This window comes from Lampris incognitus, chromosome 18, assembly GCF_029633865.1.
Source record: "Lampris incognitus isolate fLamInc1 chromosome 18, fLamInc1.hap2, whole genome shotgun sequence".
NCBI classification, from domain to species: domain Eukaryota; kingdom Metazoa; phylum Chordata; class Actinopteri; order Lampriformes; family Lampridae; genus Lampris; species Lampris incognitus.
In genome coordinates this window covers 29,978,380-29,998,173 of record NC_079228.1, presented here as the reverse complement: position 1 = coordinate 29,998,173, position 19,794 = coordinate 29,978,380, and the positions used below count along the sequence as shown (strand labels likewise).

General features: G+C 44.3%; 1 protein-coding gene across 1 annotated transcript; it reads left to right on the top strand.

Annotated features, from left to right (window-relative positions):
* LOC130128413 (uncharacterized) lies at positions 1-4,416 on the top strand. The gene is made up of 2 exons (XM_056298027.1): positions 1-252; positions 3,840-4,416. The coding sequence occupies exons 1-2, from the start codon at positions 8-10 to the stop codon at positions 4,414-4,416; spliced, it is 822 nt and encodes a 273-aa protein (XP_056154002.1). The 5' UTR covers positions 1-7.
* Positions 4,417-19,794: the final 15,378 nt, after the last annotated feature.

The window sequence follows — 19,794 nt, the reverse complement described above, 5'->3', positions numbered from 1 at the left end:
GACACCGATGACCAGCAGCACTGGAACAGCACCTCTTCCTGTGGTGCTGGGTTTGAGCCTGGACACCGGTGGGCTTTGGCACCAGAAGGCCATGCAGAGGAGCAGGACCCTGGTCCAAACCTACCTCTTCTCCAGACCCGGGCCCCTGCCACCAAACGCCAGTGGAACAAGGCCGACCAAGGACCCTCTCCGGCTACCCTTTCTGGCCACAGCCCATGGCCCCCACCAACAGACCATCCCGGCTCCTCTAAGGTAATGTGACCGCGAGGGATGCTCAGTTAAACTACACAATGGGGTTTGGTTGAATATTACCCCCACTCTACAGACCACTCTGTCTGTTTGAGTTCTCCTTGGAGTAACAGATGAGAGGCGACTGCGACAACAGTACCGCTGTGTGTGTGTGTGTGTGTGTGTGTGTGTGTGTGTGTGTGTGTGTGTGTGTGTGTGTGTGTGTGTGTGTGTGTGTGAAAGAGCTGAGGTAATCACAGGAAAGCATTTGCACTGTTCTATGCTGGACAATTTAGACTCTGAATTGCCCCCCCCCCTTTTCTCTCCAATTGTATCCGACCAATTACCCCACTCTTCTGAGCCATCCCAGTCGCTGCTCCAACCCTTCTGCTGATCCGGGGAGGGCTGCAGACTACCACATGCTTCCTCCCATACATGTGGAGTTGCCAGCTGCTTCTTTTCCCCCTGACAGTGAGGAGTTTCACCAGGGGGACGTAGTGCGTGGGAGGATCACGCTATTTCCCCCAGTCCCCCCAGTGCAGCAACCAGGACACATACCCACATCCAGCATCCCACCTGCAGACACAGCCAGTTGTGTCTGTAGGGACGCCCGACCAAGCCGGAGGCAACAAGGGGATTCAAACTGGCAATCCCCGTGTTGGTAGGCAACGGAATAGACCGCTATGCCACCCGGACGCCCTCTATGAATTGTCTTTATGGCGTAAGCCCCATCTGCCTGATGCTGCAAGCAGGGCAAAAGAAGCGCTTTTCTAAATTCCCTAATGAATTTGGTGATTCTATCTTATAGAATTTCTGCATAAATATATAATTCTGTATTTGAAATATTTTAAAGAAATATCCACGTGTCGACTTATCTCATGCATCTGATTTGATTAATGCCGCAAATACCCTAACTACACTAGTTCCTCATAGCTATAATCTGTATTTCATGTAATTTAATAGCTGAAGGAATGTCAAACACTGTATGTCAAAAATTTGTTATAAAAAAAAAGAGACATATTCATCTCAAATTTTTTACTTGTCTGGTTCAAATTCATTACATTTTTTTGCATGTCGGCCCTGCTTGCCAGCGGTCTGCATCCAATTGTATGTGATCCAAACACCTTGAATAGGGGAGGAAAGACAGCAGGACAGGTTTAGCGCCTCAGCGGGTCCACACAGTAATGACTTCCTTGAAAGATTGCCTCGACTCTTCGGCTGCACGTGTGGCACCACCAGGCCGCTCTGTGGATCTGTGGTTTGCACTGTCACCTCACAGTAAGATGGCCTGGGCTTCTGTTTCATTCCTTCTGTATGCGGCATGCATGTTCTCCTTGTGTTCACGTGGGGTTTCCTCGGGGTACCTCCATCCTGTCCAAAAGACATGTGAATTTGAATAACTGGGAGACACATCTTTGGCTATAGATGTGTGAGAGGTTGCTTGTGGGTCCTGTGATGGTCATCAGGGTGTCTCCCTGTCTTCTCATCCATTGAGCTTAGTTTGATAAAAAGGGTAAAGTGACTGAATGAATGAAAGGCACTTATCTATGCTCCTATGGGTATCCATGGATGGGTGTGCCCTAAATCTCAGCTGTACAAGTTGATCCGTGTGCTGTTGGAACATTCGTGGCCCTGAGGTGGTGCTACACTGGGTTCACTGCTCAGTTTGATAGGCTTGTCCTTTTCTCTGAGGTAAGGAGGAGAAACCTGAGTTACAGACACACACTGCTCACATCGTGCCTTTCTGACTAGACCAAGCTAGTCTGACTGGCTGGTGATGAGACTCAGAATTTATCCTCTAGGAGTCGTTGTCAGAGCTATAGATATGCGTGGCTCTTTTGTGTACTGATGTTATGGCCGCGCCCGTCGTTATCGGAGCTATTGATTTGCATTTGTTCAGCAGCGACGGTCGTTGGGGGTGTTAGTTTCGACTTCATTATTCAGTGGTCATGAGAGTCGTTGGAGCCGTTAGTGACCGACTGTTGTTCTTGGAGGCTAGGCTTCTTGAGTCTCCTGGGTAGAGATGAAAGGACGGCATTGTAAGTGGGAGATAGGTGGTGTCGCAGACCTCCTCTGTTGAGGGATGGTTTTTCCAGTTTCACATAGATGGCTTCCTTCACCCCTCTTTCAAACCATCTATCTTCTCTGTCCAAAATGTGTACGTTGCTGTCCTCGAAGGAGTGTGTCTCCTTCTTTAGGTGTAGATAAACTGCTGAGTCTTGTCCTGAGGAGTTCGGCCTTCTGTGTTGGGCCGTCCGTTTGTGTCGTGGTTGATTGGTTTCTCATATGTATAGGTCAGTGCAATCCTCATTGCATTGTACAGCATACACCAGATTGCTTTTCCAGGTGTGTGGTACACGGTCTTTGGGATGAACCAGTGTTTGTCGGAGTGTGTTACTGGGTTTGAAGTATACCGGGATGCGGTGTTTGTTGAAAATTCTCCTGAGTTTCTCGGAGACCCCAGAAACATACGGGATGACTGTGCTCTTCCTTCTGTTCCTTTTCTCCTTGTCGCTCACCTGGTTGGTCTTTTTGGAACGTGTTGCAGTTTTCACAAAGGTCCAACTGGGGTAGCCGCAGGTTTTTAAAGCTCCCCTCAGGTGTTTGTGCTTTTCTCGTTGGGCCTGAGTGCTGCTGGGCACATTGTCAGCTCTGTGTTGGAGAGTTCTGATGATGCCCAGTTTGTGTTCCAGCGGGTGGTGTGAGTCGAAAAGTAGACATTGGTCTGTGTGTGTAGGTTTCCTGTAAACCCCAATGTGGACGTCACAGTCCAAGAAGGGCAAACTGTTGTTCTTTACGTCTTCCCTTGTGAACTTAATGTTCTTGTCCACTGAGTTGATGTGTTTGGTAAACGCTTGTACCTCTTGTGTTTGGATTTTGACCCATGTGTCGTCCACATATCTGAACCAGTGGCTCGGAGGTGTTCCTCTGCAAATCAATAGCTCCGATGGCGACGGGCCTGGCTGGACATCGGAGCACAGGAGAGCCACGCATATCAATAGCTCTGATAACGACGAGCTCGGCCATAACATCGGTACACAAAAGAGCCACTCATATCTATGGCTCTGTTAGCGACGGGCGTTGGTAAACATCTGATCACAACAGCCACGCATATCAATAGCTCTGACAACGACTCCTTGAGGATAAATTCTGAGTCTCATCACCAGCCAGTCAGACTAGCTTGGTCTAGTCAGAAAGGCACGAACTGAGGAAGCCTCTTGGATGAGAGGCGAAACGTCTTCACGGATATATACCAAGTCCAGTGGCACTTGATTCAACTCCTTTGGATAACCATGACCTGGATGAATGAGAACATTCACAGACACACTGCTCACACAATGCAAGCTTTCATCTCTTACTCTGCTTCTCTCTTTTTGTCTCGCCACACACTCTGTACCTCTAATTGGCTTGCCTCACCTCACCCAGGGAGAGCAGGTTGTGGATAACCACCAAATACCTCGGGGGAGAGAAAGAGGCTTCTGCCATTCTGCGTACTGACTTAATAGAGTTTAGAGGGCCATCTGCAATGCAGTTGCTCTTCCTCAATTCATCCCTTTCTCTTTCTCTGTCATTCTTTGTCTTGTCTTCCCACAATGTCCCTGTCTCTGCAGCTTTAGCGAGCCTCCCTTCTTCACCCTGGGGGAGAGGGCTATGTTCAAGGGCTTCTCCCGCAACCGCCGCCCAAGTTCCTTACGGAGGCGACTCCCATCCATGTCACCCCTGACCTGCGACCTGTCTGAAAAGAGCTACGCCCACATCTCTCTACAGCAGCACCACCACCAGGCCCAGAGCTGCATGAGGCCCGTTTACGCCCATTTCTCCCAACCCATCCAGTTCAGCAACAAGTCGTCACCAGTGAAGCCTGCTGCCGCCTCCCACAGCCTGACCTGGAGCCCAAAAGGAGCACATGAAGACCTGCAACCTTTGGTGATGCAGTATCGCTATTGCCCATCTCAGGGAGAGACTCTGTCTGTCATCGGGAGGCCGTGCCTTCCAAGCAGTGCTCAACCCTCTGCTCCGCCACCGCCACGCACCCAGCTCCACGTATTCCTGCCCACGGAGGGGCTGCGGGGAGGGGGGGAGGCAGACAGTGAATCTGTGGATGAGGGGTTCATGGATGAGCCGGACTGCAAGGTCACTTCTTTGAAAATCCAACAGGGGACGCCAAAGACTCCTATGTACCACTGACGTACAAAAACTATACCGTAGAATCCAGCTATCCATCCATTACCTGAACTGCTTATCCTGCTCTCAGGGTCACGGGGATGCTGGAGTCTATCCCAGCAGTCATTGGGTGGCAGGCAGGGAGACACCCTGCACAGGCCACCAGGCCATCACAGGGCTCTCGCTCTCTCTCTCTCTCTCTCTCTCTCTCTCTCTCTCTCTCTCTCTCTCTCTCTCTCTCTCTCTCTCTCTCTCTCTCTCTCTCTCTCTCTCTCTCTCTCTCTCTCTCTCTCACACACACACACACACACACACACATGAAATTATTATATAATCAAATTGTAAAGTCCACTTTTTTAATTGATTGTAATGTTGGCAATTGGTGATGAAATTATGCCCAACAATGTACCGTTTTATCAGCCAAGCAAGTTTGCACATACAAGGAACTCAACTTCGTTGGTTGCTTGCATGAAACACATGTGACCTAGCATGACCATGAACAAAATAAAAAAGGTATTATTAAGTAAAATATTGAAGTTCAGTGGCAGGGAGGCAAGTGTTAACTTTCAAGGATGAAAAGAAAAGGTTTAAGTGGTTCACATGCAGGTCTCTGCTATTAGTTATCCGTACATGAGAATTTTGCAATGGTAGATGCTGTTTGTTGTTGAAGAGGAACCTAAAACCAGTATTTCTGACCAAGATCACTTGAATGTACAAGTCACACTCAAGACTTTCATACTCGCAAGCAGCAGATGAAGGCAGCATAATGACTTTCATGAAAGTCAGGTATTAAATCCACCTCAACAGTATGGGATGAAGCCGTATGGGACAGGTTTTAAGCCTTCTGACAAGTTTGTCATGAACCATGAAAAAAAACCCCAAAAAAAACAAACAAACTGGGCCTTTCAATATTCTCTAGCATGTTTTGTACATTTAATGTGTAGCGCATTTATGTAGAGCAGTGGGCATATAGCCAAGATAATGTCTGATAATAAAATTCCTGGCCACCTTATGACAAATGTGTGTGTGCATGTGTATATATATAAGATAATAACAGGAACGTTTCTTACATTTAAATTTAAATTTTCTCATTTGGCAGATGCTTTTATCCAAAGAGGCTTACAAGAGAGCCTGAATTAGAAGATAAATTTGAGTGTTACCAATTGTCATCATACAGTGCTACATAGTACTCATATCACAGTACTACATGAAGTAGTCGTACTCAGAGAAATGCTGGGTTATTTTAATAACCCAGATGCTGGGTTGAGGCTGCTGGGTTCTAGGTTGGGTGGGTTTGACCCAACATTGGGTTAAAAATATAGACCCAACGCAATGGGTAGTCCGAGACAAGTAGTGCGTCGTTCTTTGGTCAGTTGCATTGCCCCACTTGCCAAAATTAAATAGTTTTACCTATTTGGCTACTTAGACAAAATATCAAAGCATACCTCTTGGATATATTCTACACATATGATTGCTGTCAGACACACTAGTACCAAGCTTTTGGTCGAAAATATTAGCAATAAAACGGGCTTTCTCTCATCTTGTGGTGGATGGATAAGGAGTGTCTTGCCTCAACTAGTTTCAACACAGACAGAGAGGAGACACAGTCTATTTGGTCCAGTAAGAAACGGTATCATAAAACTAGCTACGAAGATGTCGACATTGTGCAATAAAATAGCCAGATCATTATTTTTTTACTGTTAACGAGAACTTAATTATTTACCTTAGTTCACACTAGACAACAAGCTAGCTGACATTAGCTAGCTAGTAGCGTCAGCTAGCTATTTTATGTGCAGAGGAGAGGTGAAGAAGAGAGTGCAGGCAGGGTGGAGTGGGCAGAGAAGGATGTCAGGAGTGATTTGCGACAGAAGGGTACCAGCAAGAGTTAAAGGGAAGGTTTACAAGATGGTTGTGAGACCAGCTATGTTATATGGTTTGAAGACCGTGGCACTGATGAAAAGACAGGAGGCGGAGCTGGAGGTGGCAGAGTTGAAGATGCTAAGATTTTCACTGGGAGTGACGAAGAAGGACAGGATTAGGAACAATTAGAGGGACCGCTCGGGTTGGACGGTTTGGAGACAAAGCAAGAGAGGCAAGATTGAGATGGCTTGGACATGTGTGGAGGAGAGATGCTGGGTATATTGGGAGAAGGATGCTGATTATGGAGCTGCCAGGGAAGAGGAAAAGAGGAAGGCCAAAGAGGAGGTTTATGGATGTGGTGAGGGAGGACATGCAGGGGACTGGTGTGACAGGAAAATGCAGAGGATGGGAAGAGATGGAAACGGATAATATGTCCTAGGAACAGAAAAAAAACTAGCGTTCTCCAGTGCAGAGTAATAGTCTAAACTTGATTTTTGATTATTGTCAGCATGTGTGGTTACAGATGCCGTTTCCGACGCACCATGACAACCACCGAGGCGTTGCAGTATTTACAGGCGTTGGTCGGCGATTTTAAATTGTTTGAAAATAGTATTAAAGTTGTTAAAATGTTGATTTTGGTGTCAGTCATTACTTAACAAGACATACTAACATATGCAATGCATTAATATCTCAGGTGGGTATTTAGCTTGACTGTCATTTTGACGGCCCATGGTCATTCTAGTAGTTTTTAAGTCTAGTAGTTTTTAAGTGGATATGACTCATTCTCTGTGCTGTTTGCAGTAAACTAAATTCTTCTTACTTGAACTCTACATTTTAAAGTTGGATCTGTCTTCATCCATCACCGCCTGTTAGAATTTATTAATTTCTCTGCTCATCACAGAACCACCAGTAATACTATTAAATGATTTGTATTAGCTACAAAGTGCCATAAAAAACCATTTAATTATTAGGGTAGGCCTAGAAGAGAATTTTTTTAGGCATCTGTTTGAAGCAGAACCTCTGTGGAGACTGGGAGCTTGTTCCACCAGTTTGGGGCCAGGTCAGAGAAAAGCCTGGACCAGTCCAATTATTCCAGCCTCCAATCAGGTGAATGTAGGTAATGAACTACCTAGCAGAGTTGGTGTCACTTGAGGACCTGATTGGGAACTACTCTTTTAAACAATGTTTACAAGAGCCGGCCCATCTAAAAGTTCTCTCCTATAGGACGGGGCACGTCCTCCCCAGTAAGACCCTTCTCCTCAAACATCTCCTCCTCCTCCCACCACCACCACCACCACCACCACCACAGAAACATTGCGACATGGCCGAGTCCCAATCAGCTGAAGAGAAGCTCCCTGCCGGGGAGGAGACCAATCTGAGCAACAAAAAGAAGAAAGTGCGATCTCTTGTGAAAAATCTGACCGACGAAATCAGGTCCAAAACCAGAGTGAACATCGGGTGGTCTTACGAGAGGTGGGGAGCGTTGAAAGCTGCGAAGGAAATGAAAACCGACGCGGAATTGGCTTTTTTCCTCCTGGACTGGTGAGTAGTGTGTATGAGCCTCCTATGCATGAATCCGCGATTCACTGCAGCATGCGGTGACTTTTCCACTTATGTTTCCTGTTGACGTGCTATTCACCCGAGCAGTTAAGATGACAATAGAGTTATTGAACTGCAGATTTGTCTTTGGTTTTCGTTAACGTTTATCGAGATGTTTTTTTTCAGACTGTTACGCTTGTCGCGCTGGTGACGTCATCGCCAGGGTCGCTGTCAAAGCGTCCAAGCGGCAGTGAGGTCCGATACTAGATGATTTATTAGACAAAACAAAAAAAAATGTTATTGAAAATTAATATATATTTATTAAATGCGTTTTAGATAATGTACACTCATAGCAGACCAAGACTGACAATGATTTGTAGGTTTAGAACAAGGTAGAATTACACGTTTATTCAACATAAGGCACGTTACGCGGCCATGTTCGGACCATGTGACCAAAGAGCTTTGCGCTCATTGGCTAAAACTGCTTCAAAACATCCTGACGCACGCACAATTATCAAGGTAAGGAAATCCCAGAAAGTTGAATCGTTGAAATGTTTCTCCCACCAAACTCAGTGTCCATGTGAACTGATTCAACTTACTGGGATAAAGCTGCTGCAGTTCATGGAAGTCTCTTGCTTGTTAAGTGTCGTCAAACATGGAGGATCATACATACATATATACCTTAACGGTAGACAGAGCGGGGGTGCCTAAAACAGTTGGCAATAAAAAGCGTAAAAAAAAAATCGAAAGGAGACTTCGAGATCAGCGACAAAAGAAAACGAGGGTGAATATTGGTACGGCCAAGATGGAAAGCTGTGAAAACGAATAAAGTATTAACAAGCGATGCCGTAGTTGCTTGTTTTCTGTTGGACAGGCAGCTTTTTTGTTGTTGTTGTCTTTATCATCGGAATTTTCTGGCGAGTCGTTTACTCTTGCAGGTCAAATGCGGCCCCTGTGTTAGATGAGGCGTGGCATTGAGAAGAGGGGCACTGCTGTGCCGCTAGAAGGGAAGTCGTTAAGTGCTCCCTTTAAAAAGTTGGATAATAATAAATACCGTAAAGTGCGTCACATTAATTAGTCATGCGGCTAAATTAAAACGGTCATAAGCAAAACATTGTAGCGAACTCGGGGGACAACGCAACCACAGCAACTGCCGCAGCTGGGAGGCGAACCCGTATCGCCCGCACCGCAGGAGACATCGCTAGCCGCTCGACTAAAGGATCAGGTCCGCCAGTCACCGGCCAGCGTGTGTACTTATCCATGCACGTTACACTATGCAACAATAATTCAGTTCAAAAGTGCAACAGAGAATGTAAATTAAAAAAAAAAACAATTTAGGGGCATATAAGTTAATAAAAGTAAAACATTACAACAGAAAGATGGATGTGACAAGAATAGAATTAATAGAAAATTATTAAGTAAATGGTAGTTAAAATCGGTGGACAAAAGTGGTTTTTATTAAAGGGAAAATTCACCAATTTTCAAACTTATCAATGTCTATCTGCAACTGCGATGGCGCATGAGAAGCACCTGCAGTTGTTCCCCATCATTTCTATACCTGGAGCCAGTGAAACCAAGGCAGTAATCGGAACCGACTACTACATCCTCTCGACAAATGCAGTATATACTGCATACTACATATTGCATACAGTATACAATATGTACTACATACTGCTTTTCATAGTAGTATGCCGTATGAAACTGTTATCCATCCATCCATTATCTAAACCGCGTATCCTGCTCTCAGGGTCGCGAGGATGCAGGAGCCTATCCCAGCAGTCATTGGGCGGCAGGCAGGGAGACAACCCTGCACAGGCCGCCAGGCCATCACAGGGCATGAAACTGTTAAACTGATTTAATTTGCAGTATGCTTGGCCAGGCATAGCCAGTTTCTGGGTTTGGAAAGCGGAAATAAACAATGGCACGGCTAAACCACCACTACTACCGAGTATCCTCTTTTGCTCGAAAAAATGAGAAGTTATTGTTGGACCTGTTGTCTTGGTATGAGAAGTAGTTTACAGTTTACGCCATCCTCAAAATAGTTACTACTACCTTGGTAACGAAAAGCACTTTATATGTTCACTCAAAATCGAAATTTTTATGACTGTCCACCGTCACTGTGATTCGAAATTCACCATCCAGTAAAAAAATACTGCCAGATTGGCCAGTTGTATTAATATTATATTTGTATATTAATATGCTCTCTAAGATAACATGATAATTGGGATATGATATGACCTGTCTAAATTATAAACAGAGTAAATAATGGTTATGTGACACTACCAATGACACTAGAACAAACAATTATCATTGTAAATAAGAGTGCAGATACCAAAATTCATTAAACTCAAATCAAATCAGTTTCCTCTCCTCCCTTTCTGCATTTTCATTTTCTCTGCTCTCCAACCACTCCACTCTCTCTCCTTCTTTCTCTCAAGCTGCTTCCTCTCCTTCCTCGCCTCTCTCCAGCCACTCCCTTTCCTTCCTCTCCTCTTGCTCCAGACAAACCTTCTCTCTCTCTACATCCCCCTCTGTGACTTTTTTTTAAGGATTTGAAACCAGGAATACTCCCTGACCAACTCTCTCTCTCTCTCTCTCTCAAAAAAAAGGCAATGAAAAGGTAGTTATTTTCATGAAAATACAAAAAACTCACGAAATGGAACATTGTCATAACACATATCCACCTAGCGAGCTAGCTAACTATTATTGTTATTATTATTATCAAAAAGCTAATTTACATACATACATACCTGTGGAGGCATGGAGATGTTTAGGAGAGATGGCAGTGGAGTTTCTAACTAGATTGTTTAACACAATCCTGGAAAGTGAGAGGATGCCTGAGGAGTGGAGAAGAAGCACACTGGTACCGATTTTCAAGAACAAGGGCGATGTGCAGAACTGTAACAACTACAGAGGTATAAAGTTGATCAGCCACAGCATGAAGATTTGGGAAAGAGTAATAGAAGCTAGGTTAAGAGGAGAGGTGACGATCAGCGAGCAGCAGTATGGTTTCATGCCACGAAAGAGCACCACAGATGCGATGTTTGCTTTGAGAATGTTGATTGAGAAGTATAGAGAAGGCCAGAAAGAGTTGCACTGTGTCTTTGTAGATTTAGAGAAAGCTTATGACAGAGTACCGAGAGAGGAGGTGTGGTATTGTATGAGGAAGTCAGGAGTTGCAGAGAAGTATGTAGGAGTGGTGCAGGATACGTATGAGGGAAGTGTGACAATGGTGAGGTGTGCGGTTGCAATGACAGATGGGTTCAAGTTGGAGGTGGGATTACATCAAGGATCGGCTCTGAGCCCTTTCTTGTTTGCAACAGTGATGGACAGGTTGACGGACGAGATCAGACAGGAGTCTCTGTGGACTATGATGTTTGCAGATGACGTTGTGATCTATAGTGAGAGTAGGGTGCAGGTTGAGGAGAGCCTGGAGAGGTGGAGGTATGCACTGGAGAGAAGAGGAATGAAAGTCAGTAGGAGCAAGACGGAATACCTATGCGTGAATGAGAGAGAGGACAGTGGAATGGTCAGGATGCAAGGAGTGGAGGTGACAAAGGCATTTGAGTTTAAATACTTGGGGTCAACTGTCCAAAGTAACGGGGAGTGCAGTAGAGAGGTGAAAAAGAGAGTGCAGGCAGGTTGGAGTGGGTGGAGAAGTGTGTCAGGAGTGATTTGCGACAGAAGGGTATCAGCAAGAGTTAAAGGGAAAGTTTACAAGATGGTTGTGAGACCAGCTATGTTATATGGTTTGGAGACAGTGGCACTGACGAAAAGACAGGAGGCGGAGCTGGAGGTGGCAGAGTTGAAGATGCTAAGATTTTCACTGGGAGTAACGAAGAAGGACAGGATTAGGAGCGATTATATTAGAGGGACCGCTCAGGTTGGACGGTTTGGGGACAAAGCAAGAGAGGCAAGATTGAGATGGCTTGGACATGTGTGGAGGAGAGATGCCGAGTATATTGGGAGAAGGATGCTGAATATGGAGCTGCCAGGGAAGAGGAGAAGAGGAAGGCCAAAGAGGAGGTTTATGGATGTGGTGAGGGAAGACATGCAGGTGGCTGGTGTGACAGAGGAAGACGCAGAAGACAGGAAGAAATGGAAACGGATGATCCGCTGTGGCGACCCCTAACGGGAGCAGCCGAAAGTAGTAGTAGAAAAAGCTAATTTACTCAAATCGTTTTTGGGCAGCATTTGGGCAGCCCACTGAAGAGTTCTTCATTGGCGGATAAGGACCTCGGTGTGCTGCTCTGTCCCTAATAACAAAAAATATAACTTAACGTTAGATAAGTTATGTATGTCGTGTTGTTTTCTTTTTGGCAGCCCAGTAAGGTTAACGTTGCTGTATTCATGATATCAAACATTAGCTTAGCGGGCTTAACTTAAACGTTATGGATTTGTCATGGGTAGTAGGACAAATGAAGCTATATGTTCATTACAAATAGGCTGTAGTTTAGTCACAATTGTGAATTGTTCTCCTTACACAAGATTAAATTGAGAAAAAAGTTATAAGTGGTACGCAGGACTGTTGCTGTGATGTCCGCCATTTCAAAAATGACTGGTTGGGGGTGTCCAGGTAGCGTAGTTGTCTATTCTGTTGCCTACCAACACGAGGATACCGGTTCGAGTCCCCGTGTTACCTCTGACTTGGTCGGGCATCCCTACAGACACAATTGTCCGTGTCTGCGGGTGGGAAGCCGGATGTGGGTATGTGTCCTGGTCACTGCACTTGCGCCTCCTCTGGTCGGTCGAGGCACCTGTTTAGAGGGGGGGCGGGGAACTGGGGGGAATTGAGGGGAATAGCGTGATCCTACGCGCTATGTCCACCTGGCGAAACTCCTCACTGTCAGGTGAAAAGAACCGGCTGGCGACTCCACATGTATCAGAGGAGGCATGTGGTAGTCTGCAGCCCTCCCTGGATCGACAGAGGGGGTGACCAGGATGGCTTGGAAGAGTGGGATAGTAATAATAATAATAAATTGAGTTTGTATAGTGCTTCTCATCTGCAGAGACAGTAATTGGCTGGATACAATTGGGAGAAAAAGGGGGGAACCCTCCCCCCAAAAAATGACTGGTTGTTGTGCCCGTTCCAGTGCTTTGCATTGTGGGACAAACTAGGCCAGGTAGACTGTTTGGATGCATACTGGAGATTTTTTCCGTATCAGTAGGACATCCTGGTATTTTTGGCATACTGCAGGTTATGCTTTTGTTTGCATACTGTATACTGCATTTTGGCCAAATCAGTACATACTGCCAGCATAGTAGGTGGTTTCGAATGCAGCCCAAGTTTTTTTTTTCCGCCAAGTGACGTATCGTGACGCCTGTTGGTGGCTGGAAAACTATATACAGCCTCGCAGGGTTTCAGATACTTGAATCGAAAGACGCTGTTCAAAACACACCCTCATTCTCTCTGCTAAGCTACGTTTCTAATGCGGGGCTAGTACTAGCACAGAAGATTTTGTGGACCACGATAGAGGCTTACACGCAATGCCTTCTGGTAAGGTAGGCACTGTGGGAAAGACCTTGTGAGCAGGACAACGCCGATTTCTCCGTCAGTATAGTACACAGTGAGGTCTTTGTTGCTTCAATCGATTACATTACCCTTCAGTACCGGTTGCACATACACAAAACCAATGCTGAAATTTCCCTTTAAAAGCTAAATTAAAAAGATATGATTTAGGCTTTTGCCATTGCTATCCATAGGTAGTGTATCCCACAGTTCTACAGGATCTGCAAAGTCAATGTGCTATCCCTAAGGTTATGTGATTGATGAAATCCATAGCTGTGTTTTCCTTTTGGCCCTCAGTAACATGTAGTAATATTTACCTCCATCTGTAATGGAGATGTGGGAACAGCGTGATTTCTCTTTTGAGCTATTTACACAGCTATAATGTCAACACAGAACTAGCTATATATATATATATATATATATATTTTTTTTTTTTGTATTATTGCCCCCCCCCCCCTTTCTCCCCAATTGTATCCGGCAAATTACCCCACTCTTCCGAGCTGTCCTGGTTGCTGCTCCACCCCCTCTGCCGATCTGGTGAGGGCTGCAGACTAACGCAAGCCTCCTCCGAAACATGTGGAGTCGCCAGCCGCTTCTTTTCACCTGACCATGAGGCATTTCGCCAGGGGGGCATAGCACATGTTAGGATCACGTTAGTCCCCCCAGTTCCCCCTCCCTCCCAAACAGGCGCCCCGACCAACCAGAGCAAGTGCAGCAACCAGGACACATACCCATATCCAGCTTCCCACCCGCAGATACGGCCAATTGTGTCTGTAGGGACGCCCGACTAAGCCGAAGGTAACACGGGGATTCCAACCGCTGAGCCTCATGTTGTTAGGCAACAGTATAGACCGCTACGCCACCTGGACACCCTATAAACTAGCTATATTTCTTTAGTGATTGAATTTCCTTTGTATGATACTATGAAACCTAGGCATATTGTAATGTAATCCACTACACACACATTTAGCTGTCAAACAATATATGATGCCTGAATGTTCCAGCTGTTAATTTTGAACAATTTTTAGAAATCTGCCTCTGGAGAAATGAATAGAAATGTTATTGTCTATGAACACAACCAGGTGGCATAGGTCAAATTTTTTCTCTTTATAACCAAAGACAAAAGCTATGCACAATCTACTACTACTACTGCTACTACTATTTGGCTGCTCCCGTCAGGGGTTGCCACAGCGGATCATCCGTTTCCATCTCTTCCTGTCCTCTGCATCTTCCTCTGTCACGCCAGCCACCTGCATGTCCTCCCTCACCACATCCATAAACCTCCTCTTTGGCCTTCCTCTTTTCCTCTTCCCTGGCAGCTCTATAATCAGCATCCTTCCCCCAATATACCCAGCATCTTTCCTCCACACGTCCAAACCATCTCATCTCATCTCTCTTGCTTTGTCTCCAAACCGTCCAACCTGAGCTGTCCCTCTAATATACTCATTCCTAATCCTGTTCTCCTTTGTCACTGAAAATCTTAACATCTTCAACTCTGCCTCCTGTGTTTTTGTCAGTGCCACTGCTGTGCAATATGGTTTAAGCAAACACAGCAAAGCCCTAAAACCATTGTTTGTGTTGACATTTGGAATTTTCCATCAAATCTGCCATGAGTAAACTTTTACGTTTCACATTAAAGTGCTTATATTTTATTAAACGGAGTTTGCCTAGTCTTGGCATTGATTGAGCTGTATGACATGGTATATATCTACTGGGAAATTATGGAATCAATGCCAGTTCCCATTTCAGTTGCCTTTATATCAGGAAAAAAATGACAAGGTGAGACAAGCCCAACAGAATTGATCCAAGAGTCACCTGCCACTCACTGCTCAGGCCTCCAGTTGAAGAGATCTGTGCAAGGCGGTCGGTCCGCCTCAGCATACATGAACTTCTGCAGGATTTCACCCTGAAACAGTGGATTTGTGTATGCTGTTGTTGAACTCACTTTTACTTTGTCCACTCCAGGTCGGTGTTCCAAATGCATTTTAAGATTTTTCTAGAATGGATAGTACCATCAGATTATTAGACAGTCAAAGTCAGAGTTGGCCAAAAACTTGGGAAACAGAGATTACCGGATTGTAATGGCATTGCCCAAGCATATACACATCAGGAAAATGTTGGTTTGTGTATGTTTGATCACAATTTACCAGCTTTGTTTTTCAGCTTTTACATATGTTTTAATGTCTTCGAGTATTTATTTGTATCGATTGTTTACTACACTTACTTGCCTACTAAATACTTATTACATATGCATATATGATATGCATGTATATCGAAGTTGGAGCTGTACACAGAGGAGTTGTATGGAGCACAGCACTTGCTGGAGTAATTCATTGATTTCCATGTGTCTTTGCAAAAAATCATATAGGAGTAATAGAGTTGGGGAGGGGATCACCAAAAGCCATAGAGGACCAGATACATACATGCAACCTTGGTTGGACATTTAAAAAAAAAGGCTCAGGACTGCGTCAGTGGTAGATGTTTGAGTTTTTTTTTTAAATGCAGGCACACGCGCATGCGTGCATGCACACTCAACGTTTTTCGTGGACATGAATGTTTTTGGGCTGTGGGATGACCAGCGGACAGTCCAGATGACAATATCCTTTGCATTTTTTTCCCAGAAGTTTTTTTTAATATTTGCCATGAATATAATCACTCAGCAACACAGCATCAGTTCATGATGACAGCCAACAGGAAAACAAAAAATTGAAGAAAAAATAACAACTATATAATAGGGTAGTTTGGGTTAATCATAGTAATGTAAAAATAAAAATTTAGGGCCTTCACAATATTTTAGGGTTTTTGCTGCTTTCGAGTTGTACTGAAGCAAAAGAAATGCTTGGGCTTAGTTTAGAAGTGTTTTGTTTTGGTTTTAATTCCACTTACATTTATGAATAAAGAATTTCCTAATACAAAGACACAAGTTGTTTTTGTTTTTTTTTTGAGATTCTTCTCTGGTCAATTTTCTCCTCATAGAAAAAAAAGTTTTTATCAAGTTTTACAATTGACCTTTTGCCAAAAGCCTCGCCTCCTTAGTTACTGTTGCTATGTCCGTCAAGCTTCTTGACTGTCAAGACGTCAGACTCGGGCCATGGCGATACCGGTTCTTGTTCGTGAGTCTTTTTGGAGCAATACCTCCGCGATATCATCTAGGTCAAGGCAAAAGGGATTACAGTATGCAGTGGAGGACTATATAAATAATATTCATCAAACCAAGAACGAAAGCGACACAACATCAATAGAAGCGAAAGCATACAGGTCTCAAGCAAAGAATGAGAAACCTTGGGATATCATCCTAAAATTCAACCAGCACAGCCTTGTGGACCAGTCATACACTTGTACTGCGGGGTAAGTTCTGTTTATATAACTTACGTTAGCTAGCTATTATTGAAATATTTTTATCAGTCAAAATCCTCCTACAAACTTCAGCAGAAAGTTACCTTGCTATAAGCTAGCTCCTATCAGTACTGTAGCTAATTCAGGGGGTAACCACAGGAACTGCCGCAGCCGGGACGCGAACCCACATGGCGGGAGACATCGCCAACCAACTAAAGGGTCCGACTCGTTAGCCAAAGGCTAATGTGTCTACTTATCCATGCACATTACAGTACTGTAGTCGCGCCAACATCGTTGGACGAGCTATGCTAGCTCTCACAGATCATGAGAGCTAGCATAGCTTGTCCAACGCACTGATAGCAGCTACCTTAGCCTACAAGTGTCCCAGCGTACAATAACAAGCTAATATTAGAGCTAACGCTCTGTAATAGAGAAACCGTACCAGGGAAATATGTAGCAGACTTCCATGGTGCGGTTTTTCCGACCTTTCATTAGTAGCCTAGGCTACCCCTCTCCTGTAGTCTATACAGCACCTCCACTTATGTCCAGTTTGGTTTAGTATCAAATTACTAGCTACCAATAACTCAAAACAAAGTGTTGTTGTGTTTTTAATGTGTGTAGGCCAGGTCCCTGTGTGTTAGTTTAAACAATATGAATGTACAGTAGCAACTACCAAGTTGTATTAATGGTCACTAGATAGCATTATTGTCCAAGGAATAATACGGTAATGTTACTGATGTATGGCTTTTTATCAGGTTACCACGTTATTGCGCCCATGTTGTGGGCCTGATGCACACCCTGGACCTTAGGCATCCAAGAGAAGAAGAAATCTCCTCCACAAGCTAACCTCAACAGTGGCACAAAGTCAGAGGCAAAAAAAAAAAAAACAACAACAAAAAAACTGGCCAACCAGTGTTCAATGTGGTGGTTGCTAAGGCCAAAGTAAACCGTAAGTGGAAACACATCATGTCCAGTTATACCTACAAGTAAGTTTTTACTTTCTGTTTACTCTGTAGCAGCATACAGTACCCAACATCAGTCACACTCTTCTGAATGTATTTCTGTGTATTGTGTGGCACCGTAGACAATACCCACCATCAGTCACGCTCCTCTGAATGCATTTCTGTTATTAGGCAAGTGCTAGGGACAGGCATATATGGTCTACTGAGGGAGATGTCAGATGCACCCATAAGCTACATTGCCAATGAAACCGCACCTGAGGTAGAAGTTGGAGGCAGGAAGTATCCAGTGGGTTGTAGTCTAAGCCACCAGGTGAGATAACTATAGAATAAGATAAGACAATATTTTTTTCCCTCCAGGTTTATTAATAGTCTGTAGTGTTAAAACACTTCTACAACACATGCATACAAATTAGACATTTACAAATACAGTGTTGGGACAGAATCAGAGATTTTATAACTGGACTGGCATATTACACATAAAAAAAAATCAGCCATTGAGCCACTTAACTTTGGAATGTACAGCTCAAGTATATGGGGGGATTTGTTGGAATATACAGCTCAAGTATATGGCGGAATTTGTAGTAACAGTCAATGTTGTTACTGCTGTCCCGGACGGTGCCCTTACTTCTTAAGAATGTGTGGCTGGAAGTTTGACAGTATGCTCACCACATACCAGATGTGATTTATGTTGCTTAATTTAGTACTGGGAATTCTGTCTGACACGATCTTAAACTTTTTTATTTTAGCGATGGCCTTCTCTGCATGCACCCGGTGCTTTGCAATGCGCTTCATTCTGGGCACATCTCCAGCTGGCATTTGCCTCTTAGACCTTGCAAAGGGTGGCAGGTTTAACTGCAGTCCAGCTGCCTTCATGTCTTCCTCTATCAAAAATCCCTTATCAGCCATTATGCCATCCCCTCTTTGCAAGTAACCATTCTCAATCAGTTTCTCGAGTAGTGGGATGATACCACAATGTCTGACTATCTCCTTGTCGGACATAGAGCCTGTGAAAAGTGCTGATGAAAAAAATCATGGCACCACGGGCGTCACAAGCAACTAGCGATTTAAGGGTGTTGGTGCTTTTGTAATTTGAAAAGCTTTGGCTTTGCAACACCAGTGAGGTTGGCCTTTCCATTTTCCGTTCTGTGCAATCTAATATTGCAAATGTTGACGGGTAGTCTGCTTTGTAGGTTTCTGGCATGTCTTCTGCAATGACATCTCTGTGAGGCCAAATAGGTAATTCGCCTGATATGTCAAACATATAGTGAATCCAGGAACTGAAAACATTACTTGCAGTTTGCATGTTTATATTGAATCTAAAGGCAAGGTTTTTCAGGTCTTCATTGTTGCGTAGTTTCATCAAAACAAAGAGCAACTGGCTGCGGATGAGCATTTCGACAACCTGCCAATCCTTTCGCTTGTATTTTAAAGGGACATTTATTTGAGTGGTGAGTGGATAATTTGGGATGCCAAATAATGTGCACAGTTGGTTGAATCATTCATACGTGAACCCAGTACTGTATTCAACATTTTGGGGATTTCACTGCTTTGAATGAGTTTGGGTGTGAGAGTTTTCTTTGTAAGCGTGCTAATGTGTGCTTTCAGCCTTTCTACCTCGGTTTCTTTTAAAGCCAATTTCAATTTCAAGTTGTCATTTTCTTCTTCAAATTTCTTCTCTTTTTCTGTGACCTGCTCCTCAGTTTCCCTTTCCAGCTGATCCTGGTGTTCAGGAAACAGGGATTACTCAAGACTCTCTGGAAAGACAAATGCTTACATGTTAATGATTGTAATTCAATTATTTCTTATCTTTGTCTCCGTTTTTACAGCTCCCCCTTCTTAGCAGTATTGGAGTGCCTTCTGTTGACCCTGGAACACCTCCTGTCAGCCAATCAGACGACTTCCCTAACTTTCCTTTGCCATCCCAACCCACAAGTGTCTGCGCAGTTCTGGATGAAAATGCCATGCGTATCTACACGAAAACGATAATTTCCTTGCCTGATTCTATAGCCCTGGAACGTGAAACCAGAGATCAGAACACAAACAACCTGTGGTTCCATGCAAGGTCTGCCCGAATAACATCAACCTCTTTTAAAAGAATCTGCCCCAGGAGAGCCGACCATGGCAGTCTCGCTGTAAGCTTAAAGAGAACAGCGTCAGTATAGACCAAGGTGATGAAAAAAGCTGTAGAACTGAGAA

Excerpts from the sequence above, each read along its gene's own strand:
- LOC130128413 (XM_056298027.1), top strand. The coding sequence starts at position 8 with ATGACCAGCAGCACTGGAACAGCACCTCTTCCTGTGGTGCTGGGTTTG. Across the intron at positions 253-3,839 it reads ACCATCCCGGCTCCTCTAAG|CTTTAGCGAGCCTCCCTTCT; the intron begins GTAATGTGACCG and ends CTGTCTCTGCAG.